We start from the raw sequence: 21,522 nt of genomic DNA, 5'->3' as shown, positions 1-21,522 counted from the left end.
GCGACCGCCTGTTGCTGCGCGCTGGCCAGATGAGACGGAGGCGGCGGGAAGGGGATGGTGTCCGTGGAGTAGTTGATTGTGGTGGCTCCGAGCGGACTGGCCGCATAACCGTTCAAAGTAGTGTATACAGGAAGGTCCGATGTCTGGAGCCCGGCAGTCCCCACCGCGTTGGATGATCCGAGGAGCTCCAGTCTGTCCACAGAGACGCACCCCGCCTCGCTCAGCTGATTCTGCTTGTGGAGATCCTCCAGCGCCTTGACGAAACCTTCCGCGAACTCCTGCTCGTCACTGGCCGACTTCGGGTAGAGGAACTGGGAGGTCGGGTTGGCGGTGGTGACCAGACCGTTCGACTGGATAATAAGGCGCTCCAGGTCCGGAGAGGTTAGTTTCAAGAGTCCCAAGTCTGGAGAGTTGAGAAGTCCGTCTGTGTCTCGGAGCGGGTTTGATTTGAGCTCGGAGGAGTTCTGGTCGTCCAGGTTCAGATTAATATCCTTCTTCATCATCGTGCTCTGGGAATAGATGCTGGGGACCCTCGGAGTATTCACCACGGTGCCTGGGTAGAGGGTTGTTTCCATTCTACACCCTCACATGAGGGAGTGTTGAGCGTTACGCATTAACGATTGCTGAGCAGTCACATCCAAACATGAGGAAATCAGCTGATCCTTATTTCTATGTGATCCTATTTCCTTTCCCCCCCTCTCGTGTATCAATCACTCTATCTGTCGACCAGTCGAGGTGTTGTGCCGGAGGGGCTCTGATGTGTCTCTGCTACGCGCGGGGGATATTGTCTTTTCCCGATGGCACGACTGCTATGCGCAGCGCCAGACCTCGCTCGCTTTCTAGCCCTAAAAATTCCATTATGTCACTCCAGAGCGCGGAGATTGGCCCAAAATGACGTTGGTTTCCGGTTCGATTTGAATAAGGGGCCGAGCCGGTCTTTATTGCCATGGAGACTTTAAGTAAACTACAAACAGTGCAATGCATTGTGGTTTGATGTCATAGCATAAAAAAGCTCAGGGTCGCCAAGAGAGAGCAGAGACTGGGCGGGGAAGGTGTAAGAGGCGAAGGCCAAGGAAAAGAAGAACAGAGGAGCAGGCCGTATAGAAAATATCCCTTCAACTCAGGCTGAGGCTGTTTTAAAAGACTTCAAGAATAGAATAGTCGGCTTTAGATCGGATTTGATTTGAGTATTAACGGACTAGTTATAGTGTATTCTTCCGTGAAATGAGACTCTGGAGGATCTTTGCTGTTCTAGAGTAGACTAGAAGAGAATATAATAGGCAGGTCTAAATATAATCGTTTTTTAAGTTGTCTATGTGTTCAAATTAAACACAAGACCCAGAAAGAGTCTTGAAATGAGGTGTTACAACGTCTCAGAGTGTTCTGAAAGTGTTTCTGGGGAAACTAGAAAAGGGAAGGAAACATTGACAGTAGGACGAGGAAACCATGTGTTTTCTGTGAGTGAAAGTAGGATGTAGAAAGATTCCTGAAATGACCCTCATGTACACTACAGACACACTGTATGTCACGGTTTTAATGGCTGCGGTTGTCATCGTGTTTATATATATAGGATTGTTTTTCATAGCTTTAGTAATCATAACAATGAGTCCAACGCTGTCAGATTTCAGGCATCTAAACAGATTGATTTGTTTTGATCCAAATAAAGAAATACATTATAAATATTCATACAGTAATATGAATGATAGATGCTCTTTAATCTAAGAACATTAATACAGAAGTATATACCTACTATTGTGTAGATGTCTGATAGAATAGAGTAGAATGGAATAGAAGACACTGATTAGAAAGGAACATTATTGAACATAATAGAGCCTTATAGAATAGTATAGAATAGAATATATATAATATAATTATTAAATAGAACAGAACATGATAGAATATAAATTAAAAGAGACAATTTTATACAGTGTAAGGCACTGAGTGTGGAGGGGAGGTGGAAACTACAGTAGAATATTGTTATTCCGCCCATACACAGTGAGGACGTCAGCAGGCTGTCTGCATCAGCACCATGGAGCAGAGAGGGCATCATTAGTTTCCATGGCAACACTGACATAGCAAGTGACGCAGGCGTGATAGAGAGAGAAAGGTGAATGGGTTGAGGGAGAAGAGGAGGCTGTTAGCGACCGCAGTGCAGGTTGTGTAGGTGGTCGGAGGAGGTGTTACAGTGCGTGAGTGATGTGGTTGAGAGGCAGAAATCAATGTTGATTCTATAAGCACAGAGGCTCTATCATGAATGAGAGAAAGGTTCTGCTTTCTCCACCCTATGGAGAGCACATTATCTCCATTATGCCAGCTCAGAGCCACATAGGGTGCAGTATCCAGAATGTGTGAGTCATTTCGCAACCCGAGGGTGTGGACCACAGAGTGCGCCGAGAATTTAAAAAGAAAAAAGGAGCTGTTCCTGTAAGGCGATATTAGATTAGCTCTGCCTTCTTAACAACAGTCTGGGGGGGAAAAAAAGGGTTTGTCCTCTAAACTCAGGTGATGGAGTGTGTCAGAGGTTGTGTAACCTTTCAATTCCTCCTCCCTCAGCCAGAGAACTGTCCTTTGACTTTAACTCTCTTGGGAGAAGCTAACTGGGTATGTATGTTCAGCAACGCCCTGTGTCACACTCACGCTGTTACAGTACATACATTCACACCTGGGAGCAGCCCAGTAAAACCACTCAGCAGCTCTACTGGAGCAGCTGGTTTGGGGGTTGCATGTTCATTAATGGGCTGTCTCAACAGTTCTCTTTTTTTTTTAATTCACTTTAGCCGCCCACTTATAAAACGTCCTCTCTAACCCTTAATATGCAAATGCAGTGCAGATGCTCAGTTTTCATTTACAGCACACATGTGGCTTGAATTACATCATATTGCATTAAAACACTCGGATTAAAAGGATCAGTTTTCATGTTCTCCTGTCGGCTTTCCAAAACTGTCTTGTGGTGCAAGGTGAAAAAATACAAAATTCATGAGTTCTCTTTGTTTCTGTGTATGGATGCATGCCCATACAGTAGATGGCAGTGTGAGCCATCCAGATCTGGTGTGTCATTTCCTTTCAGCTCTGAGCCAGAAGAAGAGAGCAGCAAGCGTAGACAATCCTGGGATTCTTGTTTGGGATATTTGATCCCCTTACTGTAAATCTATGACCATTCCTTTCATAACAACCAAGGATAATGGCCAATAAGAAGAAAGTAATAGTAACAGGTGAGAGGTTTTAATTGGTTAGAGGAATAAATGATTTATTTATTGTCACTGCACTGCTGTTGTGGCTCATAGAGTTGTTTTTACTTGTGTCTGAGCTGCACAGTTGATCTGGTTAAAATGACTTAATGGTTTATGTTATAAATAAGTAATGACACTGTTTTTAAAAATAATGTTCTACAGAGAGTAAGGCTGCTGTCAGAAGAAGGGTTTGGTCCGCTGGTTTATAGGGAAACAAAGACTGACACTAAATTTAATCTTTTTTGCAACACAACACTCCTTAATTGCTCAACTGCAAAAGGGGGGCATCATTCAGTGTTTTCATGTGCTTATCTGCTACAATTATGTTTAAACCGGCTGAACATTTAGACTTTGATTTAAGAGGCCCTTTTTTACATTAACCCTTATCACTTCTCAGTATGACAGATAAGCATCCTCACTGACTTTTTAAAATCTATTTTGCTGCTCTGTGCACCCTTACTGCGGTAAAGACTGTTTGACATTCTCTCCTCTGCAGGTTTTGAGCCTTTTGGTGAGCATGCAGTGAACTCAAGCTGGGTGGCAGTGCAGGTAATCAGTAATCAGGTGGTTCCGTTTTAACAAAGGTTGCAGTTGTCCAGTACTCTCCATTTAGAGAGAATCAGGTTTGCTCTGAACGATAAGTTGGATAACTTTAAAAAGATCTGGTCCCCCTTTATTTCCTTTTAGGATGAAATCCACAGCAAACCTGACTGGATTGGACTAAAGTGATTCACTTATACCTAATCCAATCCCCTTCCCTCCTTTTTATAATTTTATATATCCTTTTGTATTTTTATGTATTATTTATTTTAACTATTTAGATTTCTCCCAACTTAACTTAATTACCAAATTAACATTAATTAATGTTCTATGTTCTGCCAACTGGCTTACTGAATTGTATCTCTCAAAATATTGAAAATGCTTCAATAAAAATACATAGGGAAAACAAAGGTACTATTAAAAGACGTGTGCTTTACACACTTTAAGATTGCAACTAAGGTCTCTATATATATTTGTGTGTGTGTTCTGTGCTCACAGGAACTGGAGCGATTAGGGCTGGGTGAAGCAGTAGATCTTCATGTGTGTGAGGTGCCCGTTGAATACCAGGCTGTACAGAGCCTACTGCCATCACTGTGGAAAGAGCACCAGCCACAGGTATTCAAGAACATACACAATTCTGTATGTTGCTAAAAGTCCGTCAATCAGCCCATAAAAACCTCTGCCTCCTCTGTCTTTTGGGGTCCTGCGAGCAGTTAGTGGTCCATGTCGGTGTTTCTGGGTTAGCCACCACTGTCACTCTGGAGCAGTGCGGCCACAACAACGGTTACAAACGTCCGGACAACTGCAGCTTCTGCCCAACTTCCCAGTGTTGCATAGAGAATGGCCCCGACTGCATACACTCGGTCCTGGACATGGATTCTGTCTGCAAAAGGGTCAATGACTCTGGCCTCGGGGTCACTCTCTCTGTGTCTAAGGATGCTGGAAGGTAAATGATGTTACTTACTCATAGGGAAATTCACACATGAAGACACTGACACAGGAACAGCACAAGTGTTACTAATATCATTAACAACATTATTAACATTTTGTATATAGGAAAATATATTACTAACTAACTTACTAACTAAACATCGCTTTGCTTCCATTTTCATGCCTGTTCTCAATAATAAAATAATAAAATTTCTGCCAACATCTCCTAGACATAAATATCTACACCTACACTTAATAATGGAAAATATTTCTCTTTTTACACTGAATAGTTACAAATGTGCAAAATAATTACAATTGTTTTATGTCTTATTTTGAAATGTCTGAACTGCCTGGGGGACCTACTGCTGTGCAAAGCTGACATCCCCCTCACACTGACACTACCATATTTTCTGATACTCTCTTGTCTGTTTGGTGAAGTAGAAATGTGATCATAAAAACTTTACACAACATAACATCCATCCTGTGGCTCCGTGGCAGGTATCTGTGTGACTACACCTACTACACCTCTCTGCACCTGGGGCACGGCCGCTCTGCCTTCATCCATGTGCCTCCACTGGGGAAACCCTACAACAGCCAGGAGCTGGCGAGAGCTCTTCAGGCCGCTGTACAGGAGATGCTGAAACAGCTGGAACTGGATCACGAACACAACGAGTGCTGCAATCACAAGCATCAAGACGGGCATGACCACTAATGACCGACTCTGAGTAGGCTCGTAGAATAAATTCACCAAAATGAACGGCTGGCTTTAATACAAGCTTTAATCAACTACTGAGGCAAGTTAAATGATAATTGATTAAGGTGTGGTGCTCAAAAGATTAAAAAACTTGTGACTCATAGTGCAGGTAGTGATCAGTCAGTCCATTAGCTACAGGATTGAATGCCATTATGGTGAATGCCATTTGGTGCTATTAACTGTAATATCAGTGACATGTGTTGTATCTCAAACATATTGAAGGTTTTACAGATTGCAGCACCCTGATTACAGCATCTGTTTATTGAAGACCTGGTCTGGGTCCTTGCATGTGTAGGTTTGAATGTGTGTGCAGGAGTAGTGGGCAGCTGTGAGTGTTACTCATGTCCTTACAAGCGTGCTTCCAAAAGACTGTGGAAACTTTACACTTATGGGCATATTAACATTGTATCATGTGAAAAGGGAGATTTATGAGACTATATGAACATGGAATTAGTAGTAATAAGAAGGTAGTAGCTAAAACTACAAGCTATGTATGGCAACACACTGTGGGAACGTTTACGGTTTCACTTACTTGCATTACACTCACTTTTTGAGCCACATCCTTCCACTGTCACCTGTGAGTCTGTCCTCCCTCTCTCTCTTCTCACAAGTCTCACAAATCGTCTTGGTATGCTTCGGTTGTTGTCTTGGAATTATGATGTCATTCCCTTGTGTTGCTTGTATTTGCACCAGAAAAATGTGATGACTTTGAAATGACGGGAACCTAAAGAGATTTTAAGATTCACACACACTAATTATTGATCGTTTATCTCAGGGAATATATTGCACATGCAATCAGTATTAAAGGTCCAGTGTGTAACATTCAGGAGGATCTATTGGCAGTAATGGAATATAATATGCATGATGAGCCTTTTATATATACCGAGGCCACGGGTCGCCTTCCATGGAGTCCGCCATGTTGAATCGCATGTTTCACTGGTTCTAGGGTGAAGTGAGGGAAATGCAAATACAGAGCAGATGCCACTAAATCCTACACACTGGACCTTTAAATTATGTTATAAATAAAATAAGTGTGTCTGTCCTATGTATGTAGTGCAGTTGTGCAAGGCAAAGCCAGCGTAAAGCTGTGTATAATTAAAACACGTTACACAGTTATTTCTTCTCTTTCACCTTTCTTGTACATGTCTGCTATATTTCCAAAAGTTATTTACACAGAGAACCACACCCAAGAAAAAAAAATGTGTCAGCCGTTATCCTGCCAAAATATTTTCTGACCACCAAATAATTTAGATTGGGAACATTGTGTTTGAAATGCTAGTATTGCTCTTTCTCACCGAGTATGGCAGATGGAAGGTCGAGGCCTGGTAGATTAATAAAGACTTTGTCCGTTGTTGAGATATATCTGAAAAAGCTAGCCAATGCTCGGCAAGGCAAAAAGAATAACATGATTTCAGATAGATTAAGACCAATAATAAGATATTGAGAATTTTTGCAGTGAGATGTAACATCTTGTTAACTGCTTGTAACCTTAGAAACTATCTGCTTTGTTCCACTGAATTCTTTAATACCTTATTTACTTTCAGATTCCTTTGTTGCAGGCTGAGTTATGGTAACAGTGGGTGTAGTAAGGTTAGACAGACCTGTTGAACTTGTTCTGACCTGACAGGACAGAGTGAGAACAGAGACTAGAAACATTAAAATGTATTAAAGTTTCTTTGGTTCAGTATCAAGAACTGGTAGACTATCAGGAAAGTGGTCCTCTTATACTGTTGCATAATTACTCCTACTCTTGGACAAAGGAGTAAAACCATTTTACCGCCTTCCTTAATCTTACCAGGATTTAGAGTCTCAGAGCTGTGCTAACCTGTTGAGTTCTGAACAGATGAGAAATAAGCACAATATTTCAGTTGTGGACATAAAATAAAACATTTTATTTAAAATAACAATGTTCCTCAAAGGTACTAAATGAATTTAAATGTAAAATGATCAAAATTGATCTAAAAGCCAGCCAGTGCTTTCAGTAAATAATGTGTTCAGGTGCATAGCTGAATGTGGGTATAATGTACAGCAGATATCTACTGCTGGTTTTTTCAGGGGCCTAACATTTATAATGTCATGATCACTAAAGCTCAGCCTGTATTAAACCTATAAAGTGCATGGTGCATATTTACACTTTTTTTTTTAAAACAGTCTACTATTCCTTTTCTTGTTTGTATTTTTAACTTACATATTGTGGTATGTGTTACCACACAGTGGCATGACTTATTAGTGTTTTATTTTTCATATGTATTTTGTATTCATTTTCTAATGCATCTTTTGCATATTTTTTAATCTGGAAAGCACTTTGTGCTTAAGCTTGAAAGGTGCTTTATAAATAATTGTTAATTAATTGTTAAAATTGTTAATATTTGTTGCACCTTTATTTCTTAAAATAAAGGACAGAAGTCGAGTAATCCTTTGAGATTTGACCTTGTTGCATGATAAAGCTCTGAGTTTTGTGCCCATATAAGAAATAAGTGGCCCCACATTAAATTCTGTTCACGTATGTCTCCTTGTCTCCTTTCCTTCCCTCGCTCCCTGCAGGTGACTTCCTGTAGGATACAGGCGGTATTGAGGGAGGAGAGGAAACGAGCGGGGGAGAAAACAAACGGAATGCAGCCGTAGTCGAGGATCTTTCTATCTCTGTCTCACCACCAGTGTTTGTCATTTTCTCATCAATATTCTGTCTCCGTTATTCGGTGTCTCCTGGAATAGCAGCAGTCTGAGGAACAATAAAAACCGATATTAAGAAGGTATAAACATGAGTGTCGAGGCGTACGGGCCGAGCTCGCAGACTCTAACGTTCCTTGACACCGAGGAAGCCGAGCTGCTGGGAGCGGACACCCAGGGCTCCGAGTACGACTTCACCGACTTTACCCTGCCGAGCCAGACCCAGACCCAAGGCCAGACCCAGAGTCAGCTGGACAGCCAGGTGCGTGAGGGTATTCGGGGCAGCTCGGTGTCAGAATATGTCTTCTGCTCTGTTGACAAAACGTGAATTAGCTCGCTAACGTTGGCTCACAACATCAGTGGCTACCCCGGTTAGCACGACGACGCCTTCCATCTGGTCCCGGCTCTCATCCCGCTAACTGGTTAGCGTGCTAGCGGGCTAGCTTCGGCGTTTAGCTAGCTGACAGCACCGTTAGCATGCTGACACAGCTAGCATGTCAATGCAGGACTTTGTTGCCATACACACCTTGGTGTCAGAGATTTGCCAGTGTGGCAGATCAGCCCCGAATGCCCATATTTATACTGACTAGTGCTAATATGTACTAAATACTTTACAGTATGCACTGTCAACAATCAGAGGTCAATAGACACAGCTGGTTGGATACTGTCAGTGTGATATTGCTGTCAGCACACTGTTGATTGAGCTGACAGTCAACAAGCAGCACTGCAAGTGAAATATATGACCATATAAGGCTGTATGTGTCTGGTTGACGGTCCAATTTTTGCACAATTGATTCACTATCAGTGATCCTTCAATGTTAGTTTATTCCACATAATGTTGGCATTAAGTTTTAGTCCATAGTAATAAGTTTATACACCTGTGTCCTCAGGTTAATGGACCTGATGGCGTGCTACAGAATGGAGACGACCCCGTGGTGAAAGCCAGTCAATTGCTGGCAGAATTGAACTTTGAGGAGGATGAGGAGGACACCTACTACACCAAGGATCTTCCTATACACGCCTGCAGGTAAAGGATCAGACTAATGTGACTGGTGCCACAGCTATCATCAGAGTGGGAAAATATAGTTTGTTATGATTTTATTTTTTTCATGAAACTTATTTTGTTTATTGTTTATTACATGTAGTGTCTATTTGATTGTTGCTGTTATTTGCTGTAGACAGACCCTTTTTTTATACTCAATAGAGTCTCAGTGGTCTCATTATTACAGTCTCATTTTTTGTTGACGATAATGTCTGAAGATATTTCATAACTGTAAAATAAAAAAATCGAACTTATTTAAATACTACTTTTCAAATGCCATGACATACATTTTTTTTAAAATCTGAGCAAAATCATAGCAGACCCTTTTCTCTCATTGGCAGCCAGGCTTATAACATCATGAAGCTATATATATATATATATATACTCAATGTGCTCGTTTCTGTCCATCTTGTCAGCTTCACTTAAGGGGTTGGGGTACCGTCCCTGGTGGGCAACACAGACACACGCTCTCACTCACTTCTCCAGATGGCACATACGTCAAATTATGAGAACATATTGTGTCATGTCAACAGTGGTTAATCGCTATTATTGTTACGTCATACCAAGCACTGAACTGCTGTTAGTTTGGCTGTGCCAAAAAACTCCAGTTGAGTTTGTCTGACATCCAGACATTCTCAGTTCTTAGCTGGGTAAGATAATTAGTTTGTTTCTATAAAACCTTCACCAACAGATCAGTAGCAAATGTTTTTAATACTTTTCCCTGAAGATTGGCAGCGAAAACAAAGTTTGTTGGACAGAGAACGATGGCCTCTTCTTTCCGACATGCTTATAAAAACTTTAATTTTAAGTTTTTAGGCAGCAGCTACATCCATTACTGTTTGGCAGACTATGTGGCAACTCACTTAGTATGTATTTTGTTGAGCAAGTGGCATATTAATTGCACTCTGCATACAGTCCGTCTGGGTACAAACTTTCCTCAAGTAACAAATCAATATAGTGTAATAATCAATATTGACAGTTTATAACAAATCATATGTTGATTTTTCTTGTTTTGTTTTCTATATAAACAAATCCATGCTCTCAAATATAAAGCTTTTTCTTTCTTTATTAAATTTGACTCACTTCTATTTTAGTTACTGTGGGATTCATGATCCAGCCTGTGTGGTCTACTGCAACACCAGCAAGAAGTGGTTTTGTAATGGCCGTGGAAACACATCCGGCAGGTAAGATATAGTAACATATCAGCTTTTATTGAACCTTCCAGTTGGTGTTCAATATCGTCATAGCTGGAGTACAGTAAACTGCGACTGTAATAATGAGTCTTTGATGTGTTCAGAAGCCTCGGGTCATAAATGGACAGTTAGTGGTTGCTTATGGAGTTACACATAATCAGTTACAAACATCATTTAAAATAATTATCTTTACTGACTTTCATGGGCCACTTAGGATAATATTAAATTATTCGAGCAAGTCATCCAAAGCAAAGAGGTATTTGTCTTTGAAGTCTTAATTTTAAAGTAGCCTAATATTTCTTCAGTAGGTATAATTAAAGATGATCCTTTTAAATTAGCCAGATTATATAAACCAGAAAACAATGGCAAGATATTTCAGTTCAGAAAAATGTTGTCTGGTCTCCTTAGTGGTTAAACATATACAGTAACTGAACTTTGGGTTATTATTGTTATTATTATTATTATTATTATTATTATTATTTAAAATTATAATTATAATTATATTAATTAGTCATGTACAGTTGATGCTGTTTTTTACCTAATGCTCTAGTTCTGACACTATAGACTCAAGGTGATAAATAGGTAGTAGTAACACATTTGGTAATGATGTGAACCTACTTACAAATACTTCAACTCGTATTTGTATGATGGGCATTGACTGGTTCTTTGTATTTATAGCAGTTTTAGTAAACACAGATATTTTTGCTGAATTCTTTTGTAGTCATGTTTCATTTGAGTGTGAATAACATAAAATAAAAGAATTGTCAAGACAAGTTGATCCAAGGCGTCTGGGCTTAACACATTACACCCTCACCTAATACATTTGCTGTAGTGTTTTGCATTTCCTCACTCTGGTGCATATATTATCATCCTCTTCACCCGTAGCCACATTGTAAACCACCTGGTGAGAGCGAAGTCCAAGGAGGTGACCCTGCATAAAGATGGCCCTCTGGGGGAAACAGTACTGGAGTGCTACAACTGTGGCTGTCGCAATGTCTTCCTTCTGGGCTTCATCCCTGCCAAAGCCGACTCAGTAGTGGTGTTACTGTGCAGGTAAGGTGCTTTTATGTAGCTGACCACGCTTTCTGACCTTCCTGCTGACAGGGGCAATCAAAGAGAACACAGAATTTCACAGTTATTGTGTTTTGGTTGTAACACAGGCAGCCATGTGCCAGCCAGAGCAGCCTGAAGGACATCAACTGGGACAGCTCGCAGTGGCAGCCTCTCATCCAGGACCGCTGCTTCCTGTCCTGGCTGGTCAAAATCCCCTCAGAGCAGGAGCAGCTCAGGGCTCGTCAGATCACTGCCCAGCAGATCAACAAGCTGGAGGAGCTCTGGAAGGTACTGTCAATGCAACTGTCCTTGCACACACCCACCATTGTACTATGTAAATATTCTAAACCGACATAACTTGAATTTAAGCACAGTAACCAGATACATTCATACAGTTGTGGGTGTGATTCAAATAACTTTACCACGTTTGCTGAGCTATTTCTTTCTGTTCAGTGTCAGTTTCACTGCCCGTTTCATGCATGTGTTTCAAATCTTTTAGAGCTTCCTGTTGTATATAAGGTCACGTATACCGACCAGATATTTTGCGTACTTTTTTGTGCTCATAGGCCTTTTTTACAGCAGACATTTTGACTTGTCATAGTAGTAAAAGCAAAGGTGTTACAAACAACATTAACCATGGTTCTATTTAGGGATGTTTTTCGAAGTTTTTTAGTGATCCAATCTGAATCATTTAATGTTGAGTATCTGCTGATACCAAGTCCTGATCCAATACTTCTGCAGTGTTTATTTCTGTCATCTCTGCAACTTTTGCGTGGACTACATTAAAGAGGTACTCCAGCCTAAAATGTTTCTTTTTTTAGTTATGTTGAAACACATAAATACTAGTGTTAAAATTGACATTATTACCAAATATATGAAAATCATGCATTTTGTGGGTTAAAAATGTCTCAACATGCCATCTACTGATCTAATCACCAAGTATGTTGTAAAACAAATGCTGAGATAGAGTCGACTATTTGGGGCGACTGTACGTCACAACATTTGTATAAATTAACAGTGTTAACGCCTGCTAGCACAGCTACAACACAGGTACCACACAGAAACTTTTACAAACCATGTCAATGTGCTTCAAGTGACTGTAAAAGCTCCAGCAGACTCTCTGTGTTTCCAGCACAGACACAGAAAGACTGACAGCAACTGCTCAACAGCTCGCTGTTTCTGCTACACTCCTGTGGTCAGTCTGTCGATCACTCCGGTCTGTGTCGAGGCCACACCACATAAAGTCACTTTCCTTTGCAGGTCTCTGAAGCATTTTTTTTATTTGCTGAGAGGGAGGGAGCTAGCGGAACTAAAGGGTGTAGTTACACTTTAATTAATTACTCTTACTGACTTTTTGTTTGCAGGGCTTTTGTTGCACTTGCAGTGGCGGGTTGAATGTGTTTGTGTCGGATCTCTACCGCTGTCTCTACTCTGAGCCCACCTCTGCTTTCACACACACACAGAGCTCAGCTTAGTGGAGGGAAGAGACAGCGGAGAGAGTTGAGGATGGCAAACAAAACATTGGATCGGGTCAATAAAGCTCGATATAGCCGATACCGATCAGTTAAAAAAAAGGCTTTGACCAGTACTGATCTTTGAGATCAGACTGGGGAATCCCTAGTTCTATTCAAGTGCCCCAGAAAGTCGTGACAGTGAGCCAGCATAAACAATACCAGTAACCAAAACAGCTAAATGGAATTCAGCCAGCATTAATTTTTTTATTTACACCTGTGCTTTTCCTACTGTGACAACTCAAAGTGTCTACTATGGAAAAGTTGTGCTTTTATAGCCATTTTTTAATCTTTCTCCTGTGTGTTTGTTTCTTCCTGGCAGGAAAATCCCACTGCCACTTTGGAAGACCTGGAGAAGCCTGGTGTGGATGAGGAGCCCCAACACGTGCTGCTCCGCTATGAAGATGCCTACCAGTACCAGAACATCTTTGGTCCTCTGGTGAAGCTGGAGGCTGACTATGATAAGAAACTCAAAGAGTCCCAGGTAAAAAACATAAAATAAATGAGTAAATTGTGAATTAAAATACCTTTGTCTTATGTATGTTTTAACAAAAGAGACTGTAGAATAGTCAGTGATTAATTATGTTTAATCAAATATTCAATCCATTAACAAATGGGTTACATTGTAAAATGTAAAAAAAAAGTAAAGATAAGGAAATCCTTTTGTTACAGTCATGTATGTTTTTTTTCTTGTACTAACCCATTGTGAATTACTTTGTTTCAGTTAATATTCATCTTTTTCTGCTTTTGTTGTCTTATGTGATTTTGACATAAAAAAAGGTTTCTGCTGCCATTTAATTATTAAATGTATCTTTTCATTTTACTAGACTCAGGACAACATTACGGTCAGATGGGACTTGGGCCTGAATAAAAAGAGAATTGCTTATTTTACTCTTCCCAAGACAGATTCAGGTATTTCTTTGTAATGTTGCTTTTAGTTTATCTTTATCATCATCATGCTTTGTCTATGAAGTGACAAGAAAAACAAATATTGACATTCCAAAGACACATAAATATATAAAATATAAATGTTTATGTGGCTTTCACTTACAATGGTGTATCATTCTGTAATTTCTTAAATGTGTCTTATTTATTATTGTTAATTTTCAGTTGGTGCCTCTGGTGATGCCCTTACTCTGTGCAGTAATGTGTGATTAACAGAGTTGTTTTTTTTTTGTCTCATCTACTGTCCTCTAGACATGCGACTGATGCAGGGAGATGAAATTTGCCTGAGGTACAAAGGAGACCTGGCGCCTCCATGGAAAGGAATTGGACATGTCATCAAAGTCCCTGATAGTATCCTTGTGACGGTTTTAATAAGCATTCTGTATCTGACCGGACACCACATTTTACTCAAAGATTGTTACAGGCACAGGGGCCTCTTAATAAGTTGAGCTTCACTTCTTGTTCTTGTAAAATTAGTCTTTAGTAACATCTACTGGTAGCTGTAGGAAACTACAACAACATCTGCAAACTTGTGTCTTTCTTTACAATCCCCAGGGAGTTTTTGAAAACAAATTCTATATTTAGGTTTTGCTCATACAGCTTACCACCTGTTAGTCAGGGGCCGATCTAGAGAAATAGTCTTGGGGTGACATGGAGACTTTAGAGGTTGGCAGAAACATATTCTAATTGCAAACAGTCACATATATCAGGATTTGCTTGGAAAAGACCCAAAATGAAAAGATTTAAGCTCAGAAACATTACATTATTGCGGCACATTTAATAGAAATATGTAAAGGTGGAATTAGGAATCAAGAAATTGTTTTATTTCCAAATCATCATAAATTTATTCCAAACACATATTTTTTCATTTAACTTCAGCCTTAAGACTAATAGCTGATCAACTGATGCAGTACTTCAGCAATCAGACCTGAAGCTGCATCATTAAAGTCATTGGTGTGCCTATGAAACACAATACAATGGCTCTACCTTTTTATAAAGCTTAAAATGTCAGCAGCCATTTAGGTAACAAATTACACATTTGTTGGCATTAGTCATCAATAGTGTGCCCAGTAAATCCAATCATAATTAAATAATAATGTACTGTCATTGCTGTTACCCCAAATATGATAATAATTACAGTATATCTTGAAATGCTCTACATCCTCCTTGACTTACTTTACCAGACTATGGTGATGAGATCGCCATAGAGCTAAGGAGCAGTGCCGGGGCTCCAGTGGAAATCCCACACAACTTTCAGGTCGACTTTGTGTGGAAGTCCACTTCCTTTGACAGGTATTCACAATAAAAGCCCCACACTCTTGTCTCTTGTTGTGATATGGCCAGAAACCCAACTTTATGTATTAGTTACAGTAAACCCATCTTCAGCTGAAAACTACACATTTGCATCAAAACATTCCACCGTAAAATGAATTTCCTGTTTAAGTATATGTAATAGTACAAATATTTTCAGTGTGCAATGAACCACTTTGTTTTGTATGTAATATATTTTTTATATCTCTTTCTCAATTTTTTTCTCTTCATCACTCAGGATGCAAAGTGCCCTGAAGACATTTGCTGTGGATGAGACATCAGTGTCTGGTTACATCTATCACAAACTGCTGGGACATGAGGTAGAGGATGTGGTCATCAAGTGCCAGCTGCCCAAACGCTTCACTGCTCAAGGCCTGCCTGATCTTAACCACTCGCAGGTGAGTTAGAGAGACTTAAATATATTATATACTTTTCTATGTATAAACACTTTTGCACTCACATGAATGCTGTTTGTTCTAATGCAGGTGTATGCTGTGAAGACAGTGCTGCAGCGTCCCCTGAGTCTGATCCAGGGTCCTCCTGGAACAGGGAAGACAGTAACCTCTGCGACCATCGTCTACCACCTGGCTAGACAGGGCAACGGGTAAGACGCATACAAATGTTTTTATTATTTTTATTACTTTGTATTTTGTATGTACAGGATGGTGCTATGATAATATTTACCATAACTGTTTGCTTCGAATGTGACTAGTAACTCTCATTTATTGTTCAAGGTTTTACGTCGCTTGGTAATTTATTCATTGTAATGAATGTAAAAATATCTTGAGCAGCCCATCGTGTTGTCAAAGAATGGCTTGGCTATGTGTTATGGTCCCTAAGATACTATTGTAACTTTTGTCTGTCCAGGCCAGTGCTGGTGTGTGCTCCCAGTAACATTGCCGTTGACCAGCTGACAGAGAAGATCCACCAGACAGGTCTCAAGGTGGTGAGGCTGTGTGCCAAGAGCAGGGAGGCCATCGACTCTCCTGTGTCCTTCCTGGCTCTGCACAACCAGACCCGTAACATGGACAGGTAATGCTTAAAAGCAGCTTACTTTCGCAATGCCTTGTTTGTGTGTGTGGTTAACTAGTATTAGCAGATATGCTTATCACACCATCAGTATAGCAAAACGTGTTGTGACAATCAAGAAGGTTTCAGTTAGTGATTAATAACTTCATTAGGATAACGTTTCTAAGCAGCAGCAGTCCTGTTAGAGCAACATCGACTTATGTTTGGGCAAATATTGTGTCGCAACAAATGGAATTCCAGGATGTACAAATATGATGATTAGTGGTCTGAAATGGTTTCAGACCTTCGACGATACAACCTGTTACACCTCATATAAATTACACTGTATTGAAATGATTCATACCTGCAGTATGCCCGAACTTCAGAAGCTCCAACAGCTGAAGGACGAGACTGGAGAGCTGTCCTCCTCGGACGAGAAGCGCTACCGAGCTCTGAGACGCACTGCTGAGAGGGAGCTGCTTATGGTATGAAGACTGGTCCTGCTTATTCTTTGTGCTATTAAATATGTTCCTCTTTGTGACAGTACAAGGCACAAAGTTGCACACCAACTTTGATTGAATGGTTATTTTCAAGTGCCTAGTTTAGATTTTATGCTAATCCATTCAGATCCACTGAAGGTGGATGTGTCAGGAATGATTCTTCCAAAATTTAAAACTTCAAAAGTAAAAGATATAGCAAAGCAATGAGTAACATGCAACAAGTGATATTTTACAATACATAAACATGTCTACTTTATTCCTTTGCTCTTTCCCAGAATGCAGATGTCATCTGCTGTACCTGTGTTGGGGCGGGGGATCCTCGTCTGGCTAAAATGCAGTTCCGCTCCATCCTGATTGATGAGAGCACCCAGGCCACCGAACCAGAGTGTATGGTGCCTGTTGTCCTGGGGGCAAAACAGGTAGGAGCTTCGTGAGTGGAAGTACGTCTGGATCATTCTTCAGCTGTGAGGTGTACGGTGTATGTCTTGATTTACTCTTAACCTAATCATGTTTTTTTCCCCATAGTTGATTCTGGTGGGTGATCACTGCCAGCTGGGTCCTGTTGTTATGTGTAAGAAGGCAGCTAAAGCAGGTCTGTCCCAGTCTCTGTTTGAGCGTCTGGTAGTTTTGGGGATTCGGCCAATCCGTCTGCAGGTCCAGTACCGCATGCACCCAGCCCTCAGCGCCTTCCCCTCCAACATCTTCTATGAGGGCTCTCTGCAGAACGGAGTCACTGCCGGTAAGATAAATTAATTTTGTCTTTCCCTTTGTAGCCAATTAAGTTTTTAGAAACTGCCCTCTAAATCAGGGTGCAGCTGCATTAGATGGGACAGTTGAAGATGGGCAAGAAATGGGGTAGAAAGAGGGGATGATGCAGCAAAGGGCCATAGGTCAGATTCAAACCCATGGCCGCTGCAGCAAGGACTCTGTCTTTGTACACGTCAACTTTACAGGCGCCCCCAGCTGGATGCTATTCAGTAACAGCTAGATGCTCTTAAGATACATGATGCTGCTCCCTTACATTTCCCTGACTGTTTTCCCAACACAGTAGACCTTTACTGTCCAGTGACTCTGTGACACTTTGGAAATAGTTTTTCCTCAGATGTTTTGCAAGACTGCTCGTATGCAGCTCAGTGTTATGCTTTTGTCTCTGTATCCATTAAAGTGGTATTTTTTAAAGCAGTGTTGGTTATAAGAGATGTGCTATCTGTATTTCAACCTTCTTGTAATTTTGTCATCTGTAATAATCATTTGATGTACTTGAAGCCTGCAGCTGATCCTGTCAGGCTTATTCCACTTTTTTTACTTGCTGTACATCAGCTACGCTAGCACTGAGTCATGTCAGTTTGTTTGCCTCTTCTACAGGGGACCGTGTGAAGAAAGGCTTCGACTTCCAGTGGCCGCAGCCTGACAAGCCTATGTTCTTTTATGTCACACAAGGCCAAGAGGAAATTGCCAGCTCTGGAACATCCTATCTCAACAGGTTTCAACTTTCTTGATCATTATGTTGACCTCATCTTTTTGTCCATCCTCCAATTTTATATAAAGCAGTTTAGGTGAAAATAGCTAATGTTTTCTTAATAACTCAACATTTTCCTAAGTCACTTCAACCTTTGGCTTTTACACTGGTGGCTCTTCACATTTCTTAGGTGTTTAAGGTCTACATCTTAAGAGATATCAAATCAAAGGTCACAACTTGCAGTCAAGCATAATTAGTTTCTTTGCCATGTCAAAAAAAATGCTCTTGTCATGTAATCACCCTACTTGTCTATGCAGGACTGAGGCAGCGAATGTGGAGAAAATAACCACAAGGTTGCTGAAGGCTGGAGCAAAACCCGATCAGATTGGCATCATTACGCCCTACGAGGGACAGAGGTCCTACTTGGTCCAGTACATGCAGTTCAGTGGCTCCCTCCATACCAAACTCTACCAGGTAGTTACAAATATTTGGCTGCTTAAATGTTGTATTATGCACTTCAGAAAAATGTATCAACCATTTAAACACAAATCCAGTAATCTGTTAAGTATTGGTGTCCCAAGCTGATCCAAAGGATCGGTATCAGGACTAAATCAGCTAAAATAATAGTGTGTGAATGTGAAATTATATAGGCACAAAAGCACTGAGACTGAGGTTTGCAAAATACACAGATGTGCTAGGTCTCCAACACAATATTTCTCATGAGCAAAGATCAGTGTACAAAACATTTAGGTACCAGCTTCTCATTTTTAGCCGGCACTGACTGTCACATTGGGCAGGTAGCTGTTGCTAATTTACTGACGGGTTAAAAAGAAAGTTATTTGTTGTTGAGTGTCGAGTGTTTTTATAACTCCAGCAACTCCAACAGAGCGATACGTCTGTGATGAAAGCTCGAGCAAATTATGTTTTACAATTAGTAAATATGTTGTTCAAGATTAACAGTGAGTTTTTTCCAACTGATTCCTCTTTATTCTTTCTGTAGGAGGTGGAAATAGCCAGTGTGGATGCCTTTCAGGGCAGAGAGAAGGACTTTATCATCTTGTCCTGTGTGAGGGCCAATGAGCACCAGGGTATTGGTTTCCTCAATGATCCCAGACGTCTCAATGTGGCACTCACTAGGGCCAGGTAAAACTACATGAAGTAAAACACCAGCTCATTTGCTTAAGCCCCTGAGGGCCCTCTGTGTCTAATTTTAGACACATCATTTTCATAGTCATTTTTGTCCTCTTGATATTTTTACGCATATTTTACTATAACATCAGTCGGTCATCTTCTGCTTATATCACACAGGTATGGTGTGATCATTGTGGGAAACCCCAAGGCCCTGTCCAAGCAGCCTCTGTGGAACCACCTGTTGAACTACTACAAGGAGCAGAAGGTCCTGGTCGAAGGCCCCCTTAACAACCTGAGAGAGAGCCTCATGCAATTCAGCAAGCCTCGCAAGCTGGTCAACACCATCAACCCAGTGAGTTTAGTGTGTGTTACATACACTGAGGATATAGAACACTGAAATCAGGGTTTCTTAACTGGGTCATGAATATGTTATTTCCCAGTGTGGCATGTGAAGGGTTTAAGATGTAATTCAAAATTGTTTGAAGAAAACAGGGTAATAAATCAGCAAGAGATAATGAGGCATGTCCTAAAAACACTCAAAATAGCATTTCTTGTCCTTTTGTTTTGCAGGGTGGTCGATTCATGAGCACAGCCATGTACGATGCCAGGGAGGCCCTCATTCCTGGATCTGTTTATGACCGCAGCAGCAACGGTGAGAAATCTAAAACAACACACTCATTTTTATTTCAGATAAACTCTATTGCAAAGGACATGTACTGTATATGCTTTGGTATTTAATGGCAGGTTGAATACGAAGTTACTCAAATACAAAAACATGTATACTACTAAACTAGGTCTAAGATGAATCTGTGCTTTTTTTTCCACTACAGGACGTACGTCCAATATGTATTTCCAGACCCATGACCAGATTGGTATGATTGGGACAGGCCCCAGTCCCATGACTTCCATGAACCTCCCCATCCCCTTCAACCTTGTGATGCCCCCCATACCTCCGCCTGGTTACATGGGACAGCTCAATGGACCCACATCAGGTGAGTAAGACATAAAACTGTAGAGTCTTGCTAAGTGTGGATGCCTACATGTTGTGCAGTTAAACACTCTTCTGAACTGGTATTTATTTGATCTCCAGGTCGTGGTGGAGGTATGAAAGGCAAGGCAGGCAGTGGAGGAGGCGGAGGGACTCGAGGTGGTCGTCAAAGAAACCGTGGCAACATGGGGAACCACAGCGGAGGGAATGGAGGAGCAGACCGCGGGCAGCACGGAGGCCACATGAGTGGCAGCCAGGCCAGCCAGGACCTGGGCTCCCAGCCCTTCTCCCAGGGGCCTCTGACACAGGGCTACATCAACATGAGCCAGCCGTCACAGATGAGCCAGCCTGGGCTCTCCCAGCCTGAACTCTCACAGGTTTGTTAACTGAACTCATCCACTGTGAATAAATATTAATCATCAATTTAGTATTTAAGCAATTTTATATGAAGCAAGCTGTATGTCGTCTGTTTTATTCATAGCAATTAGCACCCTGTGCCAGGACTGTTGACACATTTATTCCAAGTGTTTGTCCAGGTTTCCTCTTCAAGTAAAGACTTCTTGTCTAAAACCACTTAATGCTGTTCTTCCTGGAAAGAAATGAAGGAATATCTGTTGACTGGCCTCTTTCACTTTTTGTTTATCATTATAGGACAGTTACCTAGGAGATGAGTTCAAGTCCCAGATTGATGTGGCTTTGTCCCAGGACTCCACCTACCAGGGGGAGCGTGCCTACCAACACGGTGGTGTGACTGGACTGTCCCAGTACTAGACTGTGAGTAATTCCACTGTGGACTACAACTAAGCTGACTCATTGAAAATAAAGGAATAGTTTGACATTTTGGCAAATGAGATGCCAAGAGTTAAGATGAGAACATTGATACCGCTGTGTGATTAGGTTGGTACACTAGGCAATTTCCCCTTGTGAAGACTCTACTCTAGTATTCTATCTAACTGTCTGTTTAGCTTGGCTTAAAGATTGGAAACAGATGGAAACGGCTAGTCTGGCTCTGTCAAAAGGTAACACAACATGTTTAGTCTGAGGTGTAAAAACAACAAGTTGCTGTTTAATGGAAAGTTATGTGCCAGACTATTTCTTGGCAGAGAGTGCTGAGTTTCCTTTGGTTGTTGGCAGCTTTCTGGTGAAGATAAGTGAATCACTGCTTCTCACCAATAAATAGTCCAGATTAAACAAATGTGATATAAGGTGTCTCTGTGCTAAGCTAAGCTAAGCTAACTGACTATTGGCTCTAGTTTC

General features: G+C 41.0%; 3 protein-coding genes across 3 annotated transcripts in view; 2 read left to right on the top strand and 1 right to left on the bottom strand.

Moving 5' to 3' along the window:
- LOC118334285 (transcription factor jun-D-like) overlaps positions 1–884 on the bottom strand; it is a 1,551-nt gene extending 667 nt beyond the window's left edge. The window contains exon 1 of the mRNA XM_035670131.1: positions 9–884. Within this exon, the coding sequence (XP_035526024.1) occupies positions 9–575 (567 nt within the window). The 5' untranslated portion in view covers positions 576–884. The remainder of the gene's footprint in view (positions 1–8) is intronic.
- Positions 885–1,918: 1,034 nt separating this feature from the next.
- On the top strand, positions 1,919–6,570 carry LOC118334289 (pyroglutamyl-peptidase 1-like). Its single transcript, XM_035670134.1, has 5 exons — positions 1,919–3,212; positions 3,727–3,779; positions 4,269–4,385; positions 4,484–4,716; positions 5,199–6,570. Exons 1-5 carry the CDS (start codon positions 3,182–3,184, stop codon positions 5,410–5,412), a joined length of 648 nt encoding a protein of 215 aa, XP_035526027.1. The 5' UTR covers positions 1,919–3,181; the 3' UTR covers positions 5,413–6,570.
- A 1,376-nt stretch (positions 6,571–7,946) lies between these two features.
- upf1 (UPF1 RNA helicase and ATPase) overlaps positions 7,947–21,522 on the top strand; it is a 16,046-nt gene continuing 2,470 nt past the window's right edge. The window contains exons 1-23 of the mRNA XM_035670129.1: positions 7,947–8,386; positions 9,015–9,151; positions 10,261–10,350; positions 11,245–11,412; positions 11,520–11,700; positions 13,246–13,407; positions 13,751–13,835; positions 14,121–14,219; positions 15,053–15,161; positions 15,418–15,577; positions 15,665–15,783; positions 16,047–16,211; positions 16,558–16,672; positions 16,963–17,106; positions 17,213–17,426; positions 18,053–18,170; positions 18,464–18,620; positions 19,147–19,289; positions 19,455–19,629; positions 19,848–19,929; positions 20,108–20,269; positions 20,368–20,642; positions 20,917–21,039. Of these exons, the coding sequence (XP_035526022.1) occupies positions 8,216–8,386; positions 9,015–9,151; positions 10,261–10,350; positions 11,245–11,412; positions 11,520–11,700; positions 13,246–13,407; positions 13,751–13,835; positions 14,121–14,219; positions 15,053–15,161; positions 15,418–15,577; positions 15,665–15,783; positions 16,047–16,211; positions 16,558–16,672; positions 16,963–17,106; positions 17,213–17,426; positions 18,053–18,170; positions 18,464–18,620; positions 19,147–19,289; positions 19,455–19,629; positions 19,848–19,929; positions 20,108–20,269; positions 20,368–20,642; positions 20,917–21,036 (3,351 nt within the window). The 5' untranslated portion in view covers positions 7,947–8,215 and the 3' untranslated portion in view covers positions 21,037–21,039. The remainder of the gene's footprint in view (positions 8,387–9,014; positions 9,152–10,260; positions 10,351–11,244; positions 11,413–11,519; positions 11,701–13,245; positions 13,408–13,750; positions 13,836–14,120; positions 14,220–15,052; positions 15,162–15,417; positions 15,578–15,664; positions 15,784–16,046; positions 16,212–16,557; positions 16,673–16,962; positions 17,107–17,212; positions 17,427–18,052; positions 18,171–18,463; positions 18,621–19,146; positions 19,290–19,454; positions 19,630–19,847; positions 19,930–20,107; positions 20,270–20,367; positions 20,643–20,916; positions 21,040–21,522) is intronic.

Source organism: Morone saxatilis, unplaced genomic scaffold, assembly GCF_004916995.1.
Source record: "Morone saxatilis isolate NCDOM2014 unplaced genomic scaffold, NCSU_SB_2.0 Contig23, whole genome shotgun sequence".
Lineage (NCBI taxonomy): Eukaryota > Metazoa > Chordata > Actinopteri > Moronidae > Morone > Morone saxatilis.
Note: the sequence above shows the minus strand (reverse complement) of the source record. Positions and strands in the feature narration are given on the sequence as shown.

What these genes read in the sequence shown, in the direction of transcription:
- LOC118334289 (XM_035670134.1), top strand. Translation starts at nt 3,182, where the DNA reads ATGGCCAATAAGAAGAAAGTAATAGTAACAG. An exon ending in GAAGAAAGTAATAGTAACAG is followed by an intron (nt 3,213 to 3,726) that starts GTGAGAGGTTTT and finishes TCTCCTCTGCAG; the next exon opens with GTTTTGAGCCTTTTGGTGAG. An exon ending in GGAAAGAGCACCAGCCACAG is followed by an intron (nt 4,386 to 4,483) that starts GTATTCAAGAAC and finishes TCCTGCGAGCAG; the next exon opens with TTAGTGGTCCATGTCGGTGT.